The sequence below is a fragment of the Papilio xuthus genome, unplaced genomic scaffold (genome assembly GCF_000836235.2).
Source record: "Papilio xuthus unplaced genomic scaffold, Pxut_1.1 DF826961.1, whole genome shotgun sequence".
NCBI lineage: Eukaryota > Metazoa > Arthropoda > Insecta > Lepidoptera > Papilionidae > Papilio > Papilio xuthus.
The window spans coordinates 1,699,408-1,721,731 of NW_013531688.1; the positions used below are offsets into that span (position 1 = coordinate 1,699,408).

Below are 22,324 nucleotides of genomic sequence, written 5' to 3' on the forward strand. Positions count from 1 at the left end.
ACGGGAACTAACCTTAAATAATGAATCAAATGAAAAAATACTGGTAATTAGATATTGGATAAATATGTAATATAAAAATCACATTTTCTTAAAACTGCGTTAGTTTCTCGTAATCTCCGAAACGGCGACTTTAACGGGACTTATACTGAAAGATAGCTAATGTAAGCAGAAAGAACTTTGAAAGATTATACTAAAATAAAAAAAAACTAAGTAGGGTTGGCAACAGACAAAAAATGTAGCCAAAACTTTAATGTTTATCAATCCTTGGACGCTCACATTATGTGAGTAGGATAAGTTTAGATGATGATTTTAATTCCACTCTGACGAATTCGCAGGCAAAGGCTAGTATATTATCTACAAGGTGTCCCTGTAGAGGACATAGATTATAGTGCACGTGACTAGGCTATTGCCCGTTATTGTGTGCTCAACCTAATGATTAATAACTAGCTATCATGTTAACAATTAGGTCTAAATTGTTAGTAATGTCGGATACAACAAACAATTGTTGAAGGTGTGTTTAATTCAATACTTATACACTGTATTGATAATATTTATAACAATTATCAATGTAATCGTATGACTCAGCTTTAGGTTTAATAAATAAAGATATAAAACGGCTCGTAATATGTTGAATTTCGATCACGTCATATCCATTTCTGATTAAAAATAGAAAGAAAGAAAAATTTATATAAAACATCTATAAAGAGTCAGATAGTTTCTTATTTCAAAAAATGTTTAATTCTTCGATTGCATTCACATCTTATTGATGTCATAAATGCGAGTCTTTGGATGGGTGGACGGATGGATGTTTGTTTGAATGTATCTCTTAAACGACTGAACAGATCTCTATGAAATTTGACATACGTGTAGAACATAGTATGGAAGAACATATAGGCTACTTACTAATTAGGTTTTTTTTTTAATTCTGTGCGAATGGAGCGAACAACAGCTAGTATTCCATAAAAGAAAACAAATTAACTATATTACACAATCAGCGCACGAAGACGAAACAAATGCTATCGTATCCTCATCGAAAAAATTTCTTTTAAAATTTCTATAGCGTCTATGGGGCGTAAAGGACACTAAATATCTCCATACTAATTATGACATAATAGTCGATGATAATACTAAGGCGGTTGCCGCAAATAATTCTTGCTAGACCCCAGCTCCTCTAGACCCATTGCCTGACAATAACTATCGATAAGTCACGTGATTGTCATGTGTTAGTTCCATATATTTTTGAACTTCGTTATGGAATACCATGTTAACTCTATTCTAGACGAATAATTAACAGTAGTAGAGCCCGCTTTAACATCTTCGCTCGAATAGGCCAGGCTCGCCCGATGAAATACAACGACCACACAGAAGACAGGCGTCAAGTGGAAGCAATTCCGCGTTTCGTCTGATGAGTGTGCGTCCCGATGCCTAATTTAGTCGTCTTTCCCATCTCACCATTTTTCTTATAAGGAAAGGATGGGAAGTAGAAGTGGATTTTCAGGATGAGGATGCAAGGAAAGGGAAAATATTTGCTTTCTATGCGTCATCTCCTCCGTCGATTAAAGGTAGGCAACGCATATGCAATTGCGTATGTCTATGGGCCACGGTCACTTCGCTATTTCAGCGATTTCAGGTGGCCGCTCGCTCGTTACCAACCTTATGGAATAAAAAAAATGAGAATTGTGATATTCTAACAAAGTTATTAAAACTGTACCAACTTAAAAGAATAAATGAGGCGTTTAAATCATTGAAATAATCATTCCGAAAACATCTTTATCGGGGTTATCGTTATTTTTATTTGCAATGGCTTTAACTTATTATACAACAGATGTTATTTTCTTTCTTATATAACATATTTTTTTACATAAATATGTCTAACATTCTTATCAATATGTCACGAGAAAAATTATTAGTATTTAAATATTTGTAATTTTAAAAATGATCCTTAACACTACGAAATAGGTTTTATAATTGATTGCGCACATTCTAGATACCGTAGATGTTGGGGCTACATAGGATATCGATAATATTACTGAAGTATAATAAAATTTACGTAACAAAATTCTATTACATAACAAACAACATACAATTTGCTTCATATCATTTGGGTTTATGATAACAAATTATGTAAAATGTAACAAAAAATCTTTAACAAAGACTATCTAGTAACCATGGGCGTGCGTAAATAAAAACGTTTACTCAATACTAGATGTCAGCCGGGACTTCATTCGCGCGGAATTATGCAGATTATGTTCTACACCTTTGCGCCAGCCAGTAACAATTCACCTGCACACCTAACTTAAAAAAAACACATACACACACACACGCACACACACACACACACATGATACCCTTTGATATTATTTGCAGTTCAAAATTAGTTAGTTTAATTTCTTCATGTATTTTCTTATTTTCCAAATTGTATCTCATAATATCACGCTTAGTTTTACATGATATGTATACACTGTTATTTTGTTCATGGCTAATGCACTCCTAGGCCCCGAGATACAGGCTCAGCCTAGTTCGGAGTCTGCAAGATACTTCAATGTATATTATTCTAACGTGTTTTTGTGAAATAAATGTATTCTTATTCTTACATCATTGCCAAATTTCATCAAGATCCATTAAGCCGTTCCTTAGACCTTCTTACTTACTTCGCTGGCGCATCAACCCAAAGTGGGTCTTGGCCTCCGATACAAGAGATCGCCAAAGTCGCCTGTCTTGAGCCTTCTTCTGAAAGTCCATCGCTTGTAGCTCCCCTAGACCTTCTAATATTAATCAAAATAAACTTTCCCCTTTATATTGGTAAGATTTAAACATTTTTTTCCTTTTTTTTACAGTTTTTTCAACAGCGGAATTGTGGATTTTGGCGACTGACTACGATAACTATGCAGTCTCTTACAACTGTGTCAATCTTGACAATAATCGGAGACGAGGTAACATTTTTAAAAACAAAAACCTAAATTCATTTATATTCCATCACAAATTCTGATTTTTAAAAAAAGAACATTCTTTTTTCTTCATATTTAATATTGTTTCAAATACTAAATTACAACCAATAGCTGTTTTTTTTTTAATTTCAGTGCGAAGTTGGATCCTCAGCAGGCAAAGGCAATTATCAGGAACATCACAGCAAGCTGTTAACGAAGTTATTAGATCTGAAATCGATTTGAACACTAGATTCTTTTTACAAACCGATCAATCCGATGCTGGATGCTTTTACTTCCCTGATCCAGTTGCGGGACAGCCAGTCGTGTTCCCTGGACAATGTGACTTGAGTATACCAGCAATGCCTGCCTTCCAACCTGACAGAGTAAGTACAAAGCACTAAAGAATGTACTTTTAGACAATATTAGTTAGAATCCTTTGGCGCGAATGGCGCGCGTTACCATGTCAACTGTCAGATTGATTAGTGAGGGGACATAAACGTTGACATTTTAATAAGGCTAGTGTTGCGCCGATATACTGTATAGTGTCAGATTTTCCTCCTAACAATACGAACTAATTAAATACAAATAATCAAGAACTAACTAGGTAACAACTAAGTTCCAACTAATTACTAACTAATGTCTAATCAAGAATAATTACAAAAGTTTTTACGTTATCCATTACCAAGATTAAGCAGTAAATATACAATTCCACTGGCCATTAAAGAAAGAGCCATAACACATGACTACTTGGCTTAGTGGAAAAGAGATCTTGATCACTATAGACATATGTGAAAAATTTTATGAATGTATTTCCAAAAAAGCTGCATTTTGTATCAGAACTTTAACCCAACTATTTAAGGAGAGCTTCCTTAGATGTTGCTCTTCGCTATTAGTTCATTCAACTATACGACTATCCGATCGGAGCAATGGTTGTAGATTTCATACGCCACATGGCAGTTACTTCACCACCAAGTCTAACTTTTTAAGATTTTCTTCGTCTGGAATAATGAACATTTAGTATCATTTTCAATTTATTATTTTCAGTACATGGGTCTGTGGCATGACATCGAGTCGTATCCGTCAGTATTTCAAAATGGATCTTGTAATAATGCTCTGTACACTCTGACCGGTGGAACAGTGCGTGTATTCAACACTCACGTCGTCAACCAAAGATTAGATACTATGGAAGGTGTTGCTGTTCTCGCGTCTACTGATGGAACAGCTAAACTCAAAGTTTCATTCCCAATCGCCGGCACGAATCGTAAGTACCGTGGAGTTTTACTTTTATATCACATATTTTCGTCTCTACTGCTTCAAAGAGATTGTAAGAGATGACATGTCTCGAGCGTCGTTGACTCAGGAGACTTGACTTGTAATCCACTTGGTTCAAATCCTGATATGTGTTTTGTTACCAATGTGTTTTTCGATTTTAGATTGACATATGTGTCATATGCAAAATAAACATATCTAGGAAGAAATTTAAAAACGTGTCTTAGAATAAATAAGTATTGTTTTAAACTGAAATCCTCGTTTTACTTACTAGAATTCTTTCTATTTACAGTCACTACTTCAACTGATTATTGGGTTCTTGACACTGATTATGTCAGCTATTCGTTGGTGTACACTTGTACAAATATGGGTAATGACCAAAGACAAGGTAAGAAACTAATTAACCTTTTTATATTTTCATGCAGAGAAATATAAGGACCCGCCTGACAGTCAGTTTAACATTCTCTAATTTCAGTATACGCGTGGAAATTGAGTAGAACGAAACAACTGACTGCTGCTGGTAATATTGCGATCAATACAATTATTAACAACGTCCAAGTATTGGATCAAAGATATTTCGTGGCAAAAGATCAGAGCCCCGAGGGATGTTTCTTTTACCCCGAGCCGCAGACTGACGTTCCAGTCCGATTCCCAGGACAGTGCGACGTAAATGTTCCAGTAGTGACAGGATTTTCATTGCAGCAGGTAAATGATTTATCTTAGTGTACCAACAATTATGAGATGAGTCATTTTTAAAAGGAAATAATTATAACATCCGAGAAAAAGTTTTGGATACTAAATCAAGTGTCACAAGCTTTTCATTTTCTCATTTGTACTTCTCCAAAACAGCTGAGCCGTTGATGTATGCAGGAGAAATATGAACTTGATACTTAATTTATTTTAAGTCGTGGGCAACATCTACATGTTAATGTAATTGGAATGTCTGTAATATATAAAAAAAAAACATATTTCGTGCATTTCTTAAAATCTTTGTCTTTCTGTCTGTATGCCCACAAGGATGCGTTTACTCTGAGTCTAGAGCGCCTGGACCGATTTTGGACGTTGACTTAAACGGGTTGCTGATGCATGGATTATAGGATACTTTAATTCTTCCCTGACGAAGTCTCGGGTGTCTGCTATTCTTATAAAACTTTTGTCTTTCAGTTCCAAGGTGTATGGTACGAAGTGGAAGCATACCCTAAAGAACAGCAAACTGGTCAGTGTGTGTACCACACTTACAGCACTGGTACCGGTAATACATTGAACCTGGTATCGTCCAGTGTAACGGACCAATTCCTAGGCCTTACAAATTCAGTTCTGGCATTCCAATCGACTGATTCAAGCGGCAGATTAACATTAAGAATACAAACAAACACTGGAGGTACGGAAATACTTCTAAACTACATGATGTTTATTATTTTAACAGTGGTAGAGCCCGCTTTAACATCTTCGCACGAATCGGCCAGGCTCGCCCCGTGAAATACCACGACCACACAGAAGACAGGCGTCAAGTGGAAGCAATTCCGCGTTTCGTCTGATGAGTGTGCGTCCCGGAGGCCTAATTTAGTCCTCTTTCCCTTCCCACCCTTTTTCTTATAAGGAAGGAAGTGCAATTGGACTTTCCGGATGAGAGGATACATGAAAAGGAAAGATATTTTCTTTCTGTGCATCCTCTCCTCCGTCAATTTAAGGTAGGCTACGCATATGCAAATGCGTATGTCTATGGGCAACAGTCACTTCGCTATTTTAGCGATTTCAAGTGGCCGCTCGCTCGTTTGTCACCTTTTGATATAAAAAAATTTCTAGTATGTTTTATTAAATCAACGCCATCTAGTAGAATATTTAAAAACATACTACGGCAAAAAAAATTGAGGCTCAAAACAAGTCCTAATTTTTTACTGTCTCACGCCTTTAAAGTCTTTGTTTTAGAATGTAATACAAATTTATGTTTTTTTTTTCAGAGGTTGTTATTCCATTCTGGATTCTCAGTATAAATTACAACGATTTTGCATTAGCGTACAGCTGTATCAACGATGGAAGTGACTTCAGAAAAAGTAAGTTTGCATTTATGTATTACATAATATGATAATTAAATCCAGGCTGGCTGTAAAATTAAGACTTTGGTACTTCAAGTGAATTAATAAAAGTTAACGAAAATTTTAAAGTACCCATCTTGTTTCGTATATATTCGATTGAAAACGTTATAACACATATAAGAGCGCATCGGTGGCTTAGGGTTAACAACTTGACTTCTAAACTGCAAATCCTGGGTTCAAATCCCGCTACGTAATGCGACGTTTTGACGGTGAAGGGAAACATCGTGATGCAACTTGTATATATCTGCGAAGAAATTCAAAGACATGTGTTAAGTCAACCAACCCGCACTCGACTAGCATTGTTAACTATGGAGTAGTCATCCTAACTTAGTGTAGGCTCCGAGCCCCTTTGTGTAATGAACAGATGCTATAAGACAATTTTTTTCAACAGTTTTCAGCTGGAAGCTTAGCCGAACGAAACAGTTATCGGCCGCTGTCAACACGGCCATGAACAGTGTGATGGCCAACAATGTAGTTCTGGACAATCAGTACTACCAGGCCATTGACCAATCAGATCGCGCCTGCTTCTTTCTACCAGATATACCACTGGGTCAACCGGTTGTTTTACCAGGACAATGCAACGTAAACATACCTGTCGTGCAGAACTTCAACGTTGCTCGCGTAAGTATTATACTAGCTTTTCCTCGCGATACAGTCCGTGCGGAATTCACCAAAAACGTAACGAACATATTAGTAACATATCAAGAAGTAAGGTTACTTCTGTATCTTCGCTGTTTTAAAATTGAACAATTGTTTTAAAATATTGGATTTAAACAAGCTACTTAACAATTCACATTACGAACTCTAACCATCGGTTCCTGAGACCAAATTCCAATTCATATCATAATGTTATCTCTGTTTTGTCGAAGATAATGACAGGAATGAAGATATATAGTGATTTTGGTCTCAGAAATCCAACGTAAGTGATTGAAGATTTCCCATTAGCAACAAACTTATAATTTGTTTTTGTGTATTAAGTCACGCTTTTACTATTTTTATTCATCTCTATTCATATTTTTTCTAATAAAAGTCATCATCAGCTCACTATACGTCCCCACCGAGGGGCTCGGAGCCTACCCTAAGTTAAGGGTGATTAGGCTATAGTCAACCACGCTGGCCAAGTGTGGGTTGGTTGACTTCACACATATCTTTGAATTTCTTCTCAGATATGTTGTATCACGATTTTCCTTCACCGTAAGAACGTCGGATAAATGTACATATGTAAATCGGAAATCGAAAAACACATTGGTTCTACATGTCGGGATTCGAACCGAGGACCTGCTGATTGCAAGTCAAGTGCACCCCTGAGTCACCGACGCTCTTGTAATTAAAAGTATTAATATTATTTTCATTTCCATTTCAGTATTTAGGACGTTGGCGCCTAATTGAGACTTATTTCACGGAGCAACAATCTGGCACATGTAATGATGCTACGTACACATTAAATAACAACGTGGTCGATGTTTACAACACTCAAGTAATAAACCAACAGCTGGACACAATAAACGGTACCGCGACTCTCGCGACGACTGACGGCAGCGCCAAATTACTGGTCAACTTCCCTGGAAGTGAGTATTTTATATAGAACAAAAAAACGCCTTACTATTGTTAGGAAGAAAATCCGATACTGTGCCGGTGTACTGACGCAACACTAGCATTACTAAAATGTCGACGTTTATGTCCCCTCACTAGTCATTGTAACACTTGACTTGGTAACGAAAGCGCACCATTCGCGCCAAAGGATTCTAAAACCAAGCGCCAATAGCCTAATGGTTAAGGGTGCGGATTCCCGATCACAAAGTCGGGCGTTCGAATCCCGCTATTCGACTATTGTAAACCATATCCTAACACAAGCGTAGTTTAGTTGGAATGGTACAAGAAATATTAGTAAATTTACAAAAATTTGCTAATATTAAAATTAAATGCCTAAAACTTGATAGCGTTATAATTTAATTATAAGGTAACGCATAAACAAGCAGTTCACTCTTATTAAGTGTCTCAACAAATAGCAACAAATAGCAAATTAGTTGCGAATTATTGCCAAATTTTGACAAGAATTAGGATTGTAATATGCTGCAGCGGAAATTATTACAAAATCAACCAATTGAGCTGATAATACCTATTTAATTTATAGTTCAATTGTAAGTAATACTAAGCTATAATCTGTATTTTTTCAGCATCAGCACCAGCGGATTACTGGGTTTTAGACACTGACTATGATTCTTACGCTCTAGTTTATAGCTGCAGGAACATCAACGCTCAGGAGCAAAGAGGTTACAATTTTATTTTTAAACTATTATAACTAAAATCCTTAATACAAGGTGTAAAGCACCTGGTTTAGAAATACAAAAGAAGAATTGTTTTTATGTTAAAGCAGCTGTCGCCCGCGACTCCGTCCGCGTGGATATATAAAAAACTTAGTGTAGCCTATGTGTTCTTTCAGACTATGTTCTATACGTATGCCAAATTTAATCGAGATCCATTCAGCCGTTCTAGAGACGTCTTCAAACACCCATCCATCCACATCACATCCATCTAAACAATAGCATTTATAATATTAGTAAGTTAAATAGAAAGCAACTCTTCAAGGCATGAATTCGAAAAAAATGAATAAATAGTATCCTATGTCCGTCTCCTGGCTCTAAGCTACCTCCTCACCAATTTTCAGACATATCGGTAAAGCCGTTCTTGAGTTATAAATAGTGTAACTAACACGACTTTCTTCAAGAAATATATTTCTTTTTTAATTTTCAGTTTTTGCTTGGAAACTCAGCCGCACCAGAAACTTGACACCAACAGCAATTAATAACATCAACAGTGTAATTAACTCCGTGGATGTACTCAACAACCGTTACTTCGAAATCGTCGACCAATCAGATTCTGGTTGCTTCTACTATCCAGTGCCCAGTAACAGCCCTGTTATTTTCCGAGGACAATGTGATCCAAACATAAGAGTCGTTACTGGCTTTGATGTAGCTAGGGTAACTATTATATTTATTAATTTAAAAACTAACTTTTCTTCCGATTTTAACATTGAATAAGAGAAATTTATTAATTTACTAAGTGTGGACCGCGACTCCATCCGCGAAAAATTAAAAAAAAACTTAATAAGTAGCCTATGTGTTCTTCCAGACTATTTTCTACATTTAGGCCAAATTTAATCAAAATCCGTTGAGCCGTTCCGGAGATACCTTCATACCAAAATCCATCTAAGCATTCCCATTTATAATATTACTAGCTGTCACCCGCGACTCCGTTCGCGCGGTAATAAAAAAAATATCCTATATGTTCTTTCAGACTACGTTCTACACCTGTGCCAAATTTCATCAAAATCCGTTGAGCCGTTCCGTAGATACCTTCAGACAAACATCCATTCATCCATCCATCCATCTAAATATTCGCATATATAATATTAGTTAGAGTAAGAAAATTTGTTCTATTTGAATACATAAATGAAGAATTTTTTACAGTATTTGAATTTATGGCACGACATCGAATCTTATCCTACACCATTCCAAGATGGATCTTGCCCTAACGCCTTCTACGAATTAGGGGACGGAGTTGTTGATGTGTTTAATACACAAGTTATCAACCAGACATTAGACACAATCAGGGGTGAAGCGACTTTGAGAGAATCTACTGACGGAAGTGCTAAACTCCTTGTTACCTTCCCAATTGTTGGAACTAATCGTAAGTAACACAGTTCTTTAATACAAAGCATCTAAGCAATTTGCTATATGTATTATATAATCATCAGAATTAACTTAATCTGATACTAAATAATACATTTATGATGTTTTTACAGTTCTTAAAGGTTAGATTTTAGAGGTTAATTATTACATTTACATTTCAGTTAACATAACAACCGACTACTGGGTTCTATCAACGGACTACTCGTCCTATGCCCTGGTATACAGCTGCACGAATCTTGACGATGAACGATCACAAGGTATTTACATGTACTTGAACTACTATAGAATTACTAGCGACCGCCCGCAAATCCGCCCGCGCGTAATAAAAAAAACTTGAAGACTATGTGTTGTTCCAGACTACGTACTATATATACGCCAAATTTCATTGAGATCCGTTCAGCCGTTCTGCAGATATCTTCAAACATCCATCCATACATCTAAACATATGCATTTATTAGTACGATTGTGTAAAATTTAATCTCATTTAAAACATTCGAACATTACGAATAAGGACAGAATTCTAATTGCCAAATATCGAGGAATAGACAAAAACTGCCAGTGTAAAAAAAATATTTCGCTTAGCAAAAGATCGGCAAAGTTTACCAAATTGGTAACCAACGTCTATTAATTGATAGTCACCTAGAGAGAGATATTATATTTTTATGTTGTGATTGTATCATCCCAAATCTAATCCTTGTTCCTAATTGTTGTTTTAGTATCAAGTTGGAAGCTCAGCAGAACTAAACAACTAACAACTCAGGCCACGACTGCTATAAACTCAGTAATCAGTACCATACCAGTATTGGACCAACGTTACTACCAAATTAGAGACCAGAGTGTAACCGGTTGCTTCTATTACCCGGAACCTGAACTGGGCAAGCCTGTCGTATTCCCTGGACAGTGTGACACGAATATTGCCGCTGTTCCTAACTTCAATTTGAACTTGGTAATTAGTAATTTTATTACACATTACCGCGACTCCGTTCGCGTGGAATAAAAAAACTTAATTACCTCCCGAAAATATTTGAATTTTTACCTTTAACCTCCACGAACATTTCAAGACCAAGACAAGATAAATCCGTTCAGCCGTTCTCGAGTTTTAGCGAGACTTATGAAGAGCAATAGATTTTTATGTATAGAACATTATACATTTTGAAGATGATAAAATCTATTTAAAGTGATCACTAGCAAGCAAATAGTACTAATTGCTGTTACAGCCAAAATATTTACAAAAATTGCAAATGTCGCTAAATTAAGAAATCAGATTAAGAATTATTATTGGTAATATTACAGGAAATAAAGTAAATAATTTGTGACATGGTTTTCAAATTTATCTAAATCCAACCAGTAAAGATATAACTAATTTTGTCCAAACTGTAAAAGATTCTTGTATCACCTTTCATCGATTACAATGATGCGATTTTTTTTTAGTTCTCAGGAACATGGCACGAAATCGAAGCGTATCCAAAAGACCAACAATCTGGTCAGTGTATCAACCACCAGTACACATTAGATTCACCAACAAATAGTTTGAATCTGGCCTCTTTCAACGTTCTTAATGAAACATTAAGAACCTCCAACGGCGTGGTGACCATCAACTCTTTAGATAACAGTGGAAGACTACTAATTACTCTTACAGAAGGCAATGACCGTTAGTATCACATATTTACTAATTAAAAATCGATTTTGCTACAAAATTGACTTTTAATTTCCATTATTTTTAAAATGTTTTTAAAATTACTGGCTGCCATAAATAATTTATTCATAATGTTTTCATCCAGGTGTAGTAATTCCCTTCTGGGTCCTGAGCACGGACTATTCTAACTACGCTTTGGCCTACAGCTGCGTTAACCGTGGATCAGATTACAGAGCAGGTACTGTTCGCTATAATTTTTGAGCAAATAAAGCCAAATCTATCAGATCGTATCTTATTCTAAAAAAAATATATATCTACAGTTTACAGCTGGAAGCTCAGCAGAAATAAACAGTTGTCTACTGCTGCTAACACGGCGATCAACAACGCTATAGCCAACATCGAAGTGCTAGACAACAGATATTATGAGACTATCGACCAATCTAACGACGCTTGCTTCTACTTGCCGACCATTGCACCCGGACAACCTGTCATCTTACCTGGAGAGTGTGATCCTAATATAAGTGTTGTACAAAACTTCAATCCAGTTAGAGTAAGTTAAAAATAAATAGTTTCTAAAAACATTGCTCATGCGCTTACTCTGAATACAGACTTGTATTTTGGGGCGATCCTGGCACATCTCTCGATAATTCTAAAAGTATTGTAACAATAGTAAATAAAGAAAAAGGAAGGTAAATTACGAAAATGGGATTTAATAGCAATCTTCTTGCTCATTTTTAACAAAGAGAAATGAGAGATTTATTTTTAATAAACATAATATTAACTTTAATTAAATTCACTACTCGTTTCAACCTTCATTTGTTTTACGTAAATTACTTATAATCAACCTCTTTTCTAGTATATGGGCAGATGGCGTATGATCGAGAGTTATGAATCCGATTTCCAATCTGGTAATTGTAACGAAGCTAATTACCGACTGCTAGAGAACGCTACAGTTGATGTAAGCAACACACAAGTTGTCAACCAAAACCTAGAAGTCGTTAATGGATCTGCAGTATTGGCTACTACTGATGGCAGTGCGAAATTACTTGTCTCCTTCCCTAATGGTAATAATATTTACTTGGAAGTACAATTAATAGTCCAAGAGCAGTGAATAAAATAAATTATAAGATTCAAATAGAAATTAACAAGAATATAAATAAATTGATAAAACTAAATCAACGTGTGTGTAATGGTAAAAAAAACAATATACTTAATAACTATTTTCTGTCTTCAGCTCCAGCTCCTTCTGAATACTGGATCCTGGCTACCGACTACGATAACTACGCTTTAGTATACAGCTGTCGGAACCTCAACAATCAACAGCGAAGAGGTAAGAAATGTAGTCAAAATTAAACGCTTCCCTCCTTTTAAATACTACTAAGAACTAACTTACCTTCTACTATGAAATATAACTATTACATCTCAATAAGAAATGTCATCATATTCTATTTAACCCCATTGTTTCCTTTTCAGTATGGAGTTGGAAGCTCAGTAGAACTAGACAGTTATCAGCTAGCGCTGCTAACAGCATCAATCAGGTCGTCGACAGAGTCAACGTTTTGAACAGTCGCTATTATCAATCCATTCAGCAATCGGATGCCGCTTGCTTCTACTACCCAGAGCCAGCGCCAAATACGCCTGTTATCTTCAGAGGACAATGTGACCCCAATATACCGGTCGTGACTAACTTTAATCTTGGACAGGTAATTATTTTGAAACTTAAATAAATATAAATCGATAATTTTATATTGTATTAATTATTAGTTATAGCCCGCGACTTCGGCCGCTCGGAATTAAAAAAAAACATAATAAGTATGTGTATAATTATGTGTTCTATATGTATGTCAAGTTTCATCGCGATCCGTTCAGCTCTTCTGAAGATACCTTCAAACAAACACATCCATCACACACATTAGTTTAATTAGTAAAAGAAAAAAAAGGTGTAATGGATTAAGGACTTTAAGCTATCAATATTTTTAAATATTAAACAGAATTGGTTTTTCGTATACTGTAAGATGAGTAATTTAATGTAAATTACTTTCAGTACCTGGGTTTATGGCACGACATTTCATCGTATCCTACCGTATTCCAATTCGGTACATGCAGCAATGCTTTCTACACACTCAACGGCGGCGTAGTAGATGTCTTCAACACACAAGTTGTGAACCAAACTTTGGACACGATCAGAGGAGTAGCAACATTAGTCGCTGACCCTCAGAACAGCGCTAAAGTTATAGTCAGCTTCCCTATCGCTGGAACAAATCGTATGTATTAATTTTATCCTCTGTATTGAGGGCAGGTCGATGATGATGATTAATTGTTTCTATATTTCAGTGACAACATCAACTGATTACTGGGTATTGAGTACTGATTATTCTTCTTACGCGTTGGTATACTCCTGCAGGAATATCGATGATGAACGTCGTAGCAGTGAGCTTTCCATTTTAATTTATGATTTATTTGCACTCTATTAGAAATGAGTCATTCAAGTATTATGACTTTTATTAATAATATTTTCTATATCACAGTTGGTAGCTGGAAGCTCAGTCGCACCAAGCAGTTATCGGCAGCCGCAAACACCGTTATCAACAATGTCATAAATACTGTCCCCGTGCTTGACAACCGCTATTTTAACGATGTTGACCAAAGCAGAGACGGTTGCTTCTACTACCCTGAACCAGAACCAGGCGTACCTGTAATCTTCCCTGGTCAATGTGACACGAACATACAAGCCGTTCCCAGCTTTAACCTAACTCAAGTAAGGATTTAAATAATTGTCGTTGATCGTTACTAAGGAACTCAATATTGCTGTAGTGAACTAATGTTTAGAACATGCTGGTCTCATCGTAGATTGGGATCGGTCAGTGTTCTTAAATTATGAGATTTAAAATTGGAACAGAACCTATTTTTTTTTTGTTTATCAAGACGGCTAACCTGCGAGTTTACTGCTGAGTGAAAATCATTCAAATAAATTACTTTTACAGTTCACTGGAACTTGGTATGAAATTGAAGCATATCCGAAAGACCAACAAACCGGTCAATGCGTCAACCATCAATACACATCTGCAACCACTGCAACTCTGAACCTTCAATCATTTAACGTCCTCAATGAGACATTGAGAATTACCTCGAGCGTTGTTTCTGTAACTTCGACCGATGGTAGCGGCAGATTGTTGATCACGCTGAGGGAAGGCACCCAAAGTAAGTTTTCTAAAATCTTCTCAAGTTGATAGTGTACAGTGTTCTGACAATAAAAGGTGAATCTATACTATAGTTAAGTTACTCATTATAATATTGGATATTTTTGTCTCCAAAAATAATTCTTCGCTTATTCACAATTTAAAGCAATTTAATGTTTTCTATAATAATAATATCTGTTTAAAAACCTCTAGGCAACAAAACTTTTTATAACAATTGGTTCTTTTAAAATCGTGGGATTTTACTATAATTGTTTTTATTTTATTGAGGTTCACTATTTTAATTGTTTCAGCAATCCAAATACCATTTTGGGTCTTAAGTACGGATTACAATACCTACGCTTTAGCCTACAGCTGTGTCAACCGAGATTCAGACTTTAGAGCAAGTGAGTTTTCATTAAATTACCTATAGATATGAAATTATTCTTTTCATGCTACTTTTTACTAAATATTGATTTAAATTTCAGTTTACAGCTGGAAGCTTAGCAGGACTAAGACATTGTCAGCAGCTTCCAATACAGCTATTAATACAGCGATTGCAAACATCGAAGTATTAGAAAATAGATATTATGAGAACATCGATCAATCGGACAGCGCCTGCTTCTATCTCCCAGACCTCGGTCCCAACGACCCTGTCGTGTTCCCTGGACAATGTGATCAAACTATTCCTGTCGTACAAAACTTCGATCCCGTCAGAGTAAGTTTCACATCGTATATTGTTAAAAGAAGGTGTACTCAAAATCCAAGTTCATTAGTCTCCAAATAAGGATATACAAAAACGAATTCATCCAACATCTTTAAGAAAAGAATACAATGTTTTCTGCAGCCCTAATTTCTTTTATCATATTGAACCAAATAAATATACAGGAACAGATAATTACAATTGAGGGCTAGAAAAAAAACCTAGCCTAGTCACCGTAGATTTAGGGTAGGCTTCAAGCCCCTCATCGGGAACGTATTGTAAGCTAATGATGATGTAATAAGATCATTCTATTTACAGTACCAAGGCAGATGGCGTATGATCGAGACATACCAATCAGATTTCCAAGCTGGAACTTGTAACGAAGCTAACTATATGCTTACTCCCAATTCGACTGTGGATGTCGTTAACACTCAAGTAGTGAACCAACAATTACAAACTGAAACCGCAGTAGCAGTACTCGCCACTACTGATGGCAGTGGAAAGTTAATAGTCACCTTCCCTAATGGTAATTATACTAGACTGTAAAAGAACTAACAAATAAAATATTCATATATATAAATCTTAACAGTGGTTGAGCAAACAGCACCAAAAAACTGCAATTAGCAGTCTCGACTAAGACAGTACCAGAACTTCTTAAATTTCTCTTGTAACTCGTAAACTCGTGTGGTGTTGATCAATGACAAATAAATAATTTCATTAATTACTGCATCCCTTTTACAAATAACTTGCTGTAGACCGCGACTCCGTCCACGCAAAAAAAAATAGTAAACAACTGTGCCCAATTTAATTAAGATCCGTTGAGCCGTTCCGGAGATACCTTCTAACAAACATCCACCATCTAAACATTTGCATTTATTATATTAATAAGAAGTAAGATACATCATTACTATAGCGACTGACTTAAATATTTAAATGTGTTTGCAGCACCACAATCGTCTGAATACTGGATTTTGGGCACTGACTACTCTAACTACGCATTGGTATACAGCTGCAGAAATATAAACTCTCAACAGAGAAGAGGTATTCTAAATCATCTTTCTACTATTAAATATAAATAGCGCAGCAATAATTAAATATAAAAAGAATCTTAAAGACATTAATATCAACCCATCTTTTCAGTATGGAGCTGGAAACTAAGCCGTGATAGACAACTGTCAGCAGCATCAGCCAATGCCATCAATCAGATTATAAACAGAGTAGATGTACTGAACCCACGGTATTACCAATCGATCGTACAAACAGACGCAGCATGCTTCTACTTCCCAACACCAGCACCGAACAGGCCAGTTGTGTTCCGAGGACAATGCGATATGAATATACCTGTAGTTACTAACTTCAGGCTGGCAGATGTAAGTAATATATTAAAAAAAAGTTAAAGATATAGATCTACAGAAAATAATAATAAAAACTTAATGTCTTTAACAAATCTTCAATTTAAGAGTGAGAAAGAAAGACGAAGAGACAGGATACAATACCTTTTTACTTTACCTATTACTTTTATGTATATTTTAGTTAATATATTATATATTTTTATCATGGTTATTATCTCAACAAACTGTGATGACTTCAATTTTAATGATCTTTCTATTAATTTCAGTACTTGGGTCTATGGTACGACATCGAATCATACCCGTCTGTCTTCCAAGGCGGTACCTGCAGCAACGCATTGTATACCTTGAACGGTACTGTGGTTGATGTCTTCAACACTCAAGTCATCAACCAGACCCTGGATACTATTAACGGTGTTGCAACCCTCACACCAGATCCAAATAATAGTGCGAAGATTGTTGTTAGTTTCCCAATCGCCGGTACAAATCGTAAGTACACCTTAAACGTATTTTTTTTAATAATACTTTATGGCATCGAGGTTGGAAAAATTTGACAATCAGTCCGAGGAATAACAAAGTCTCGATGGAGGTCTAGCTGATGGTCATTGAAAAATAAATAACAATTAATAAAATTACAGAAACAACGTCAACTGACTACTGGGTACTCAGTACGGATTATTCTTCATACGCTCTGGTATACACGTGTTTCAATTTGGATGCAGAACGTAGACAAGGTAATTTTATTTATATTAATTACTAACTGTTGTCAGAGTCTTTGTCCACGTGGAATAAAAAAAAACTTTGTGTTTTTAAGATAGTCTTAAAAACACAATTTGTACATCTATGCCAAATTTCAGCGAGATCCATACAGCCCTTCTCGAGATACCTTATAACAAAGATCCATCCATCTATTCATCCAAACGTGCGCATTTATAATATTAGTCAGATTCCACTTTTTAACTGCTTTCCAATCCAGGATGTCAAAACGTAAGATCTGAATAATATTCCTAATTTAAAATGCAATATGAAACATTCTCCAAGAACTTACTTACGATAGAGCTAGATTAAACTAGAAAAAAACAATTAAAAAAAGGTCTTATACATTTAATTTTATTAATTGAACATTGATGCAGTTGCCAGCTGGAAACTCAGTAGAACGAAGCAGTTGACGCCTACCGCTGTCTCTAATATCAATAACGTTATTAACACGATACCGGTGCTCGATGCGCGTTACTACGAGAACACGGATCAAAGTCCCGAAGGATGCTTCTACTATCCAGAACCACAGCCGGGAGTACCAGTCGTATTCCCAGGACAGTGCGACAATACTATACAAGCTGTTCCCAACTTTAATTTAACTCAGGTAATTATTAATACACAAAAAAGACGAGACAATACCACTGTTGACCCAGTCGTTTCGCGGTCGCTCGCTACTCTTTCTGAGTGATAATTGCCTATGTGTTCTTCCAGACTATGTTCTATATGTATTCCAAACATGGAAATCCGTTCAACCGTTCTGTAGATACCTACAAACAAACATCCATCCATCAAAATCATTTGGAGCGAATGGCACGCTTAAGTTCCCAAGACAAGTGTCAGATTGAATAGTGAAGGGACATAAGTGTTGATATTTTAATAAGGCTAGTGTTGCAACGATACACCGACATGATGTCGGATTTTCTTCCTAACAATACTAACCTACATATTATTTATTAGTTAAACTGTGACTGTGTATTTGCCAAATGTTACTATTTAAAGTACCAGTAATTAGGGTATATAAAATTGGTAATTGGGAATGAAGTGACACTACTATTTTGGAGTTCAGCTAATTTTGGAAAGCAAACATCTAAGCTAACCTTTTTTTTACAGTTCCAAGGACGATGGTTTGAAATCCAAGCGTACCCTAAAGATCAACAAACAGGTCAATGTGTCACACATCAGTATTCACAAGTCAATGGAAGCACTGCGGATCTGGAATCGTTCAATGTTCAGGGCCAAGAATTATTCATGTCTGAAAGCATTGTTAGTATTACATCGACTGATTCCAGTGGAAGATTATTGATAACTCTTACAGAAGCCTCGGGTCGTAAGTTATTTGTAATGTTCTTATAAAATTACTCGTTTCTATTCGTTCTTCAAGACTATGTTCTACAACTATCCCAAATTTCATCAGGATCCGTTGAGGCGTTCCGGAGATAGCTTGTAACAAACATTCATCCAAAATGTCTTTTGTTTTAAGATTTTAGAAGTATTTAAATATAGTCATCATGTCGAAACACAACGTAATTAATGCTTATATCCCTGCATTATCCTTCCAAAATAGTGTCAAAAATACTGTCATAAAGTGTTCCATAATTATTAAGATAATCTTTGCATCCTCCCAAGTAAGGTTGGCAGGATGCTGGCCATAAAAAAATAATCCAAAACCCTAAGGTTTATAAAACCTTTAGCGCTGATCCCACATGATTAGGATAAGGCCAGGAAAAAGAAGAATCTTTTATATCTTTGGATATTTTTTAAATGTTTTATTGTACTTTTATTATTTGTTTCAGCAATTCAAATACCATTCTGGATTTTGAGCACAGATTATAATAATTACGCTTTAGCGTACAGCTGTGTGAACAGAGGAAATGATTTCAGAGCAGGTTTGTTATTACTTACTCTTTTTTATATAAGATAAAGGGACAAAGTTGCAGCAGGCACACTGTTCATCGACGCCCATGGACATCTACAATGCCAGAGGAACCGCCGATGCGTATGCCTTTGAGATTGTGAAACGCTTCTTGAAGGACCCTAAGTCGTAGAAGTTTGGAATACCGCTAAGTTTTTAAATAAAATTTCATTTATTATTGAAAAAATGCAAATTATATTATATTATATTTATTTCAACAGTGTATAGTTGGAAACTCAGTAGAACGAAGCAATTATCTGCAGCAGCTAACACGAATATCAATAATGCTATTGCCAACATTCCCGTTTTGGACAACGTGTATTATGAAGATATTGACCAGTCTGATGAGGCTTGCTTCTTTTTGCCCGAATTACCTCCCGGATCACCTGTAGAATTCGTTGGACAATGTGACCCTAACATCACTGTGGTGCAGAACTTTGACCCAGTTAGAGTAAGTATTTCTGTAAAATCTCCAAGGAATTATTATATTTGTTTGATAACCAGACCACGTTAGTTTCTCTTAGTAACCAACCACTTAACCTTTGAAATACCCCACAGCAATAGGTTGACACAACTTGACTTGGATGATCCTACATTCCTGACCGCTTTGCTTTTCTTCTTCTAGTACGCTGGACGTTGGCGTCTCATCGAAACCTATGAATCGGACTTCCAAAGCGGAGCATGTAACGAGGCTACTTATACCCTGACTCCAAACGGTACAGTCGACGTATTCAACACTCAAGTCATCAACCAGACCTTGGATACGATGACTGGTTCTGCCGTTCTCGCGACTACGGATAATACAGGAAAATTGCTTGTTACTTTCCCTGGCAGTAAGTTTTCTTCTATATTGTGTATATTTTTCTCAGATAGTTTGTAAGTTTTTAGCACCAATATTAATACTAAAGCTTGTTTATAATTCAAATCATATTTATAAACTTAAACTCTTCTATATTTACTGTCTATCTGAATGGTAAATTTTATTTGTAGCTAAAGAAGATCTTATTAGGAAGCGTGTTAGATTTTTTTATTTCAAAATTGACCTTAATATTTTGTTCCAGCTTCACAGCCCTCAGACTATTGGATTTTGGACACTGATTACGATTCATATGCACTGGTTTATAGTTGTCGAAATATTAATACAGAAAGGAGAAGAGGTAAGCCAAACAGTTAATTTATATTTACTAAAAGTACTGCGTCTTTGCCTACACCAGTTAACCGATCTTAAAAAGATTTGAATAATCATTTAATTGGGGTTTTATTATTATGTAAAACGTTGCCTAGATCTACCTGAAACATCTCTTGTAATTTTTCAGTTTGGAGTTGGAAGCTCAGTCGTACAAGGTCATTATCAGTCGAAGCAGAAAGGAACATCAACAATACTGTTAACAACATCAACGTTCTAAACGAACGCTACTACCAAAAGATCGAACACACTGACAACAGCTGCTTCTACTACCCAACTCCGGGCGGCACTCCTGTAGTCTTCCGCGGCCAGTGTGACGAAAGCATCGATGTCGTGCGCAATTTCAATCTTAATGCGGTAATTATTATATTTATATCTATGAGATTAACAAAAGAAAATGGCGCGGAAGACAGTTAGTGTCGGGCCGGACCATCCTTTTTATACTGCCGCACTGTCTTGATAGAAATTTCAAGAAGCACGATATTTAAAGCACCCGAATCCGACTTCCATGTATGAGTAAATGTATGAATGTAGAAGAAGCCAGTGTTGTGTTAATAGCTTGAAATGGATTATTAAAAAATTCTTTATATGAATAAAAAGTCGACTCCTCTACTCAGACTCACTATTAAAATATTATGTGTTACTCTTTACTAACATTGTGTCTTTCTTCCAGTACATGGGTCTTTGGTATGACATCGAGAGTTATCCCCAAGAGTTCCAAGATGGTACCTGCGCTACTGCCACATACAACCTCACGGCAAACGGCGTTGACGTCTTTAACACACAAGTCGTTAATCAACAACTCGATACTATAAATGCTAATGCGGTTCCCGCTTCCACTGACGGCTCAGCCAAATTCACAGTCACATTCCCCATTGCCGGCACCAACGGTAAGATACCATCAATATATAGTCGAAGACGCTTATTACCTACCCATTTCGGTAAAATGTCATTTAACGGTCACAATGTGTGTACGTCAGAGAGGATATCTGTTCTCGTCGCCTCAGCCTTCTTGAAGGTAGGGACCTATCTATTTTGTGGCTGCGCGTAGATAGCGATGACCATCCGCGAGTCTATGCGTGCCTCTATAGGTCCCATAGCGGTAATGCCGAAATAGACCGACTCATGGAGCAAGTCCAAACGGCTACAGATTCCGTTCTGGCACAGATCCCCTCCGCTGAAATTGTGGTACTCGGCGACTTCAACGCCCACCATGCCGAATGGCTCGGTTCCCGTACCACCGATCACGCGGGGAGATCTGTCCACGTCTTTGCCTTGTCATATGATCTGGCGCAGCTGGTTTCCTCGCCCACGCGAATCCCAGATGTGGACGATCATACACCTTCCCTGTTGGACCTTCTGCTGACCTCACATCCGGACAGTTATTTGGTTTCTGTCGATGCCCCCTTGGGATCGTCGGACCACTGCCTGATCCGGACGAGAGTGCCTATCTCGCGTCGCCCACGGGTCAAACCTAATGGCCACCGTCGACTATGGCACTACAGGTCAGCAGACTGGGATGGGATGCGGTCTTTCTTTGCATCCTACCCATGGGAGCGAGTGTGCTTCAAGCTGGACGATCCCGATGCCGTTGCCGTTTCCGTCTCCGATGTGGTGCT

The 22,324-nt window shown here is 36.7% G+C and overlaps 1 protein-coding gene across 1 annotated transcript in view; it reads left to right on the top strand.

Annotated features, from left to right (window-relative positions):
- Positions 1-22,324, top strand: part of Chbp (chlorophyllide A binding protein) — a 38,639-nt gene that overhangs the window by 7,961 nt on the left and 8,354 nt on the right. Inside the window, exons 6-36 of the mRNA XM_013315367.1 lie at positions 2,838-2,933; positions 3,081-3,310; positions 3,972-4,188; positions 4,489-4,584; positions 4,672-4,901; positions 5,361-5,577; positions 6,158-6,250; positions 6,684-6,913; positions 7,656-7,860; positions 8,470-8,565; positions 9,047-9,273; positions 9,763-9,982; positions 10,146-10,241; positions 10,701-10,930; positions 11,416-11,635; positions 11,766-11,858; positions 11,941-12,170; positions 12,477-12,684; positions 12,855-12,950; positions 13,094-13,323; positions 13,665-13,884; positions 13,955-14,050; positions 14,149-14,378; positions 14,605-14,821; positions 15,111-15,203; positions 15,285-15,514; positions 15,818-16,025; positions 16,445-16,540; positions 16,640-16,869; positions 17,118-17,337; positions 17,487-17,582. Of these exons, the coding sequence (XP_013170821.1) occupies positions 2,838-2,933; positions 3,081-3,310; positions 3,972-4,188; positions 4,489-4,584; positions 4,672-4,901; positions 5,361-5,577; positions 6,158-6,250; positions 6,684-6,913; positions 7,656-7,860; positions 8,470-8,565; positions 9,047-9,273; positions 9,763-9,982; positions 10,146-10,241; positions 10,701-10,930; positions 11,416-11,635; positions 11,766-11,858; positions 11,941-12,170; positions 12,477-12,684; positions 12,855-12,950; positions 13,094-13,323; positions 13,665-13,884; positions 13,955-14,050; positions 14,149-14,378; positions 14,605-14,821; positions 15,111-15,203; positions 15,285-15,514; positions 15,818-16,025; positions 16,445-16,540; positions 16,640-16,869; positions 17,118-17,337; positions 17,487-17,582 (5,496 nt within the window). The remainder of the gene's footprint in view (positions 1-2,837; positions 2,934-3,080; positions 3,311-3,971; positions 4,189-4,488; positions 4,585-4,671; positions 4,902-5,360; positions 5,578-6,157; positions 6,251-6,683; positions 6,914-7,655; positions 7,861-8,469; positions 8,566-9,046; positions 9,274-9,762; positions 9,983-10,145; positions 10,242-10,700; positions 10,931-11,415; positions 11,636-11,765; positions 11,859-11,940; positions 12,171-12,476; positions 12,685-12,854; positions 12,951-13,093; positions 13,324-13,664; positions 13,885-13,954; positions 14,051-14,148; positions 14,379-14,604; positions 14,822-15,110; positions 15,204-15,284; positions 15,515-15,817; positions 16,026-16,444; positions 16,541-16,639; positions 16,870-17,117; positions 17,338-17,486; positions 17,583-22,324) is intronic.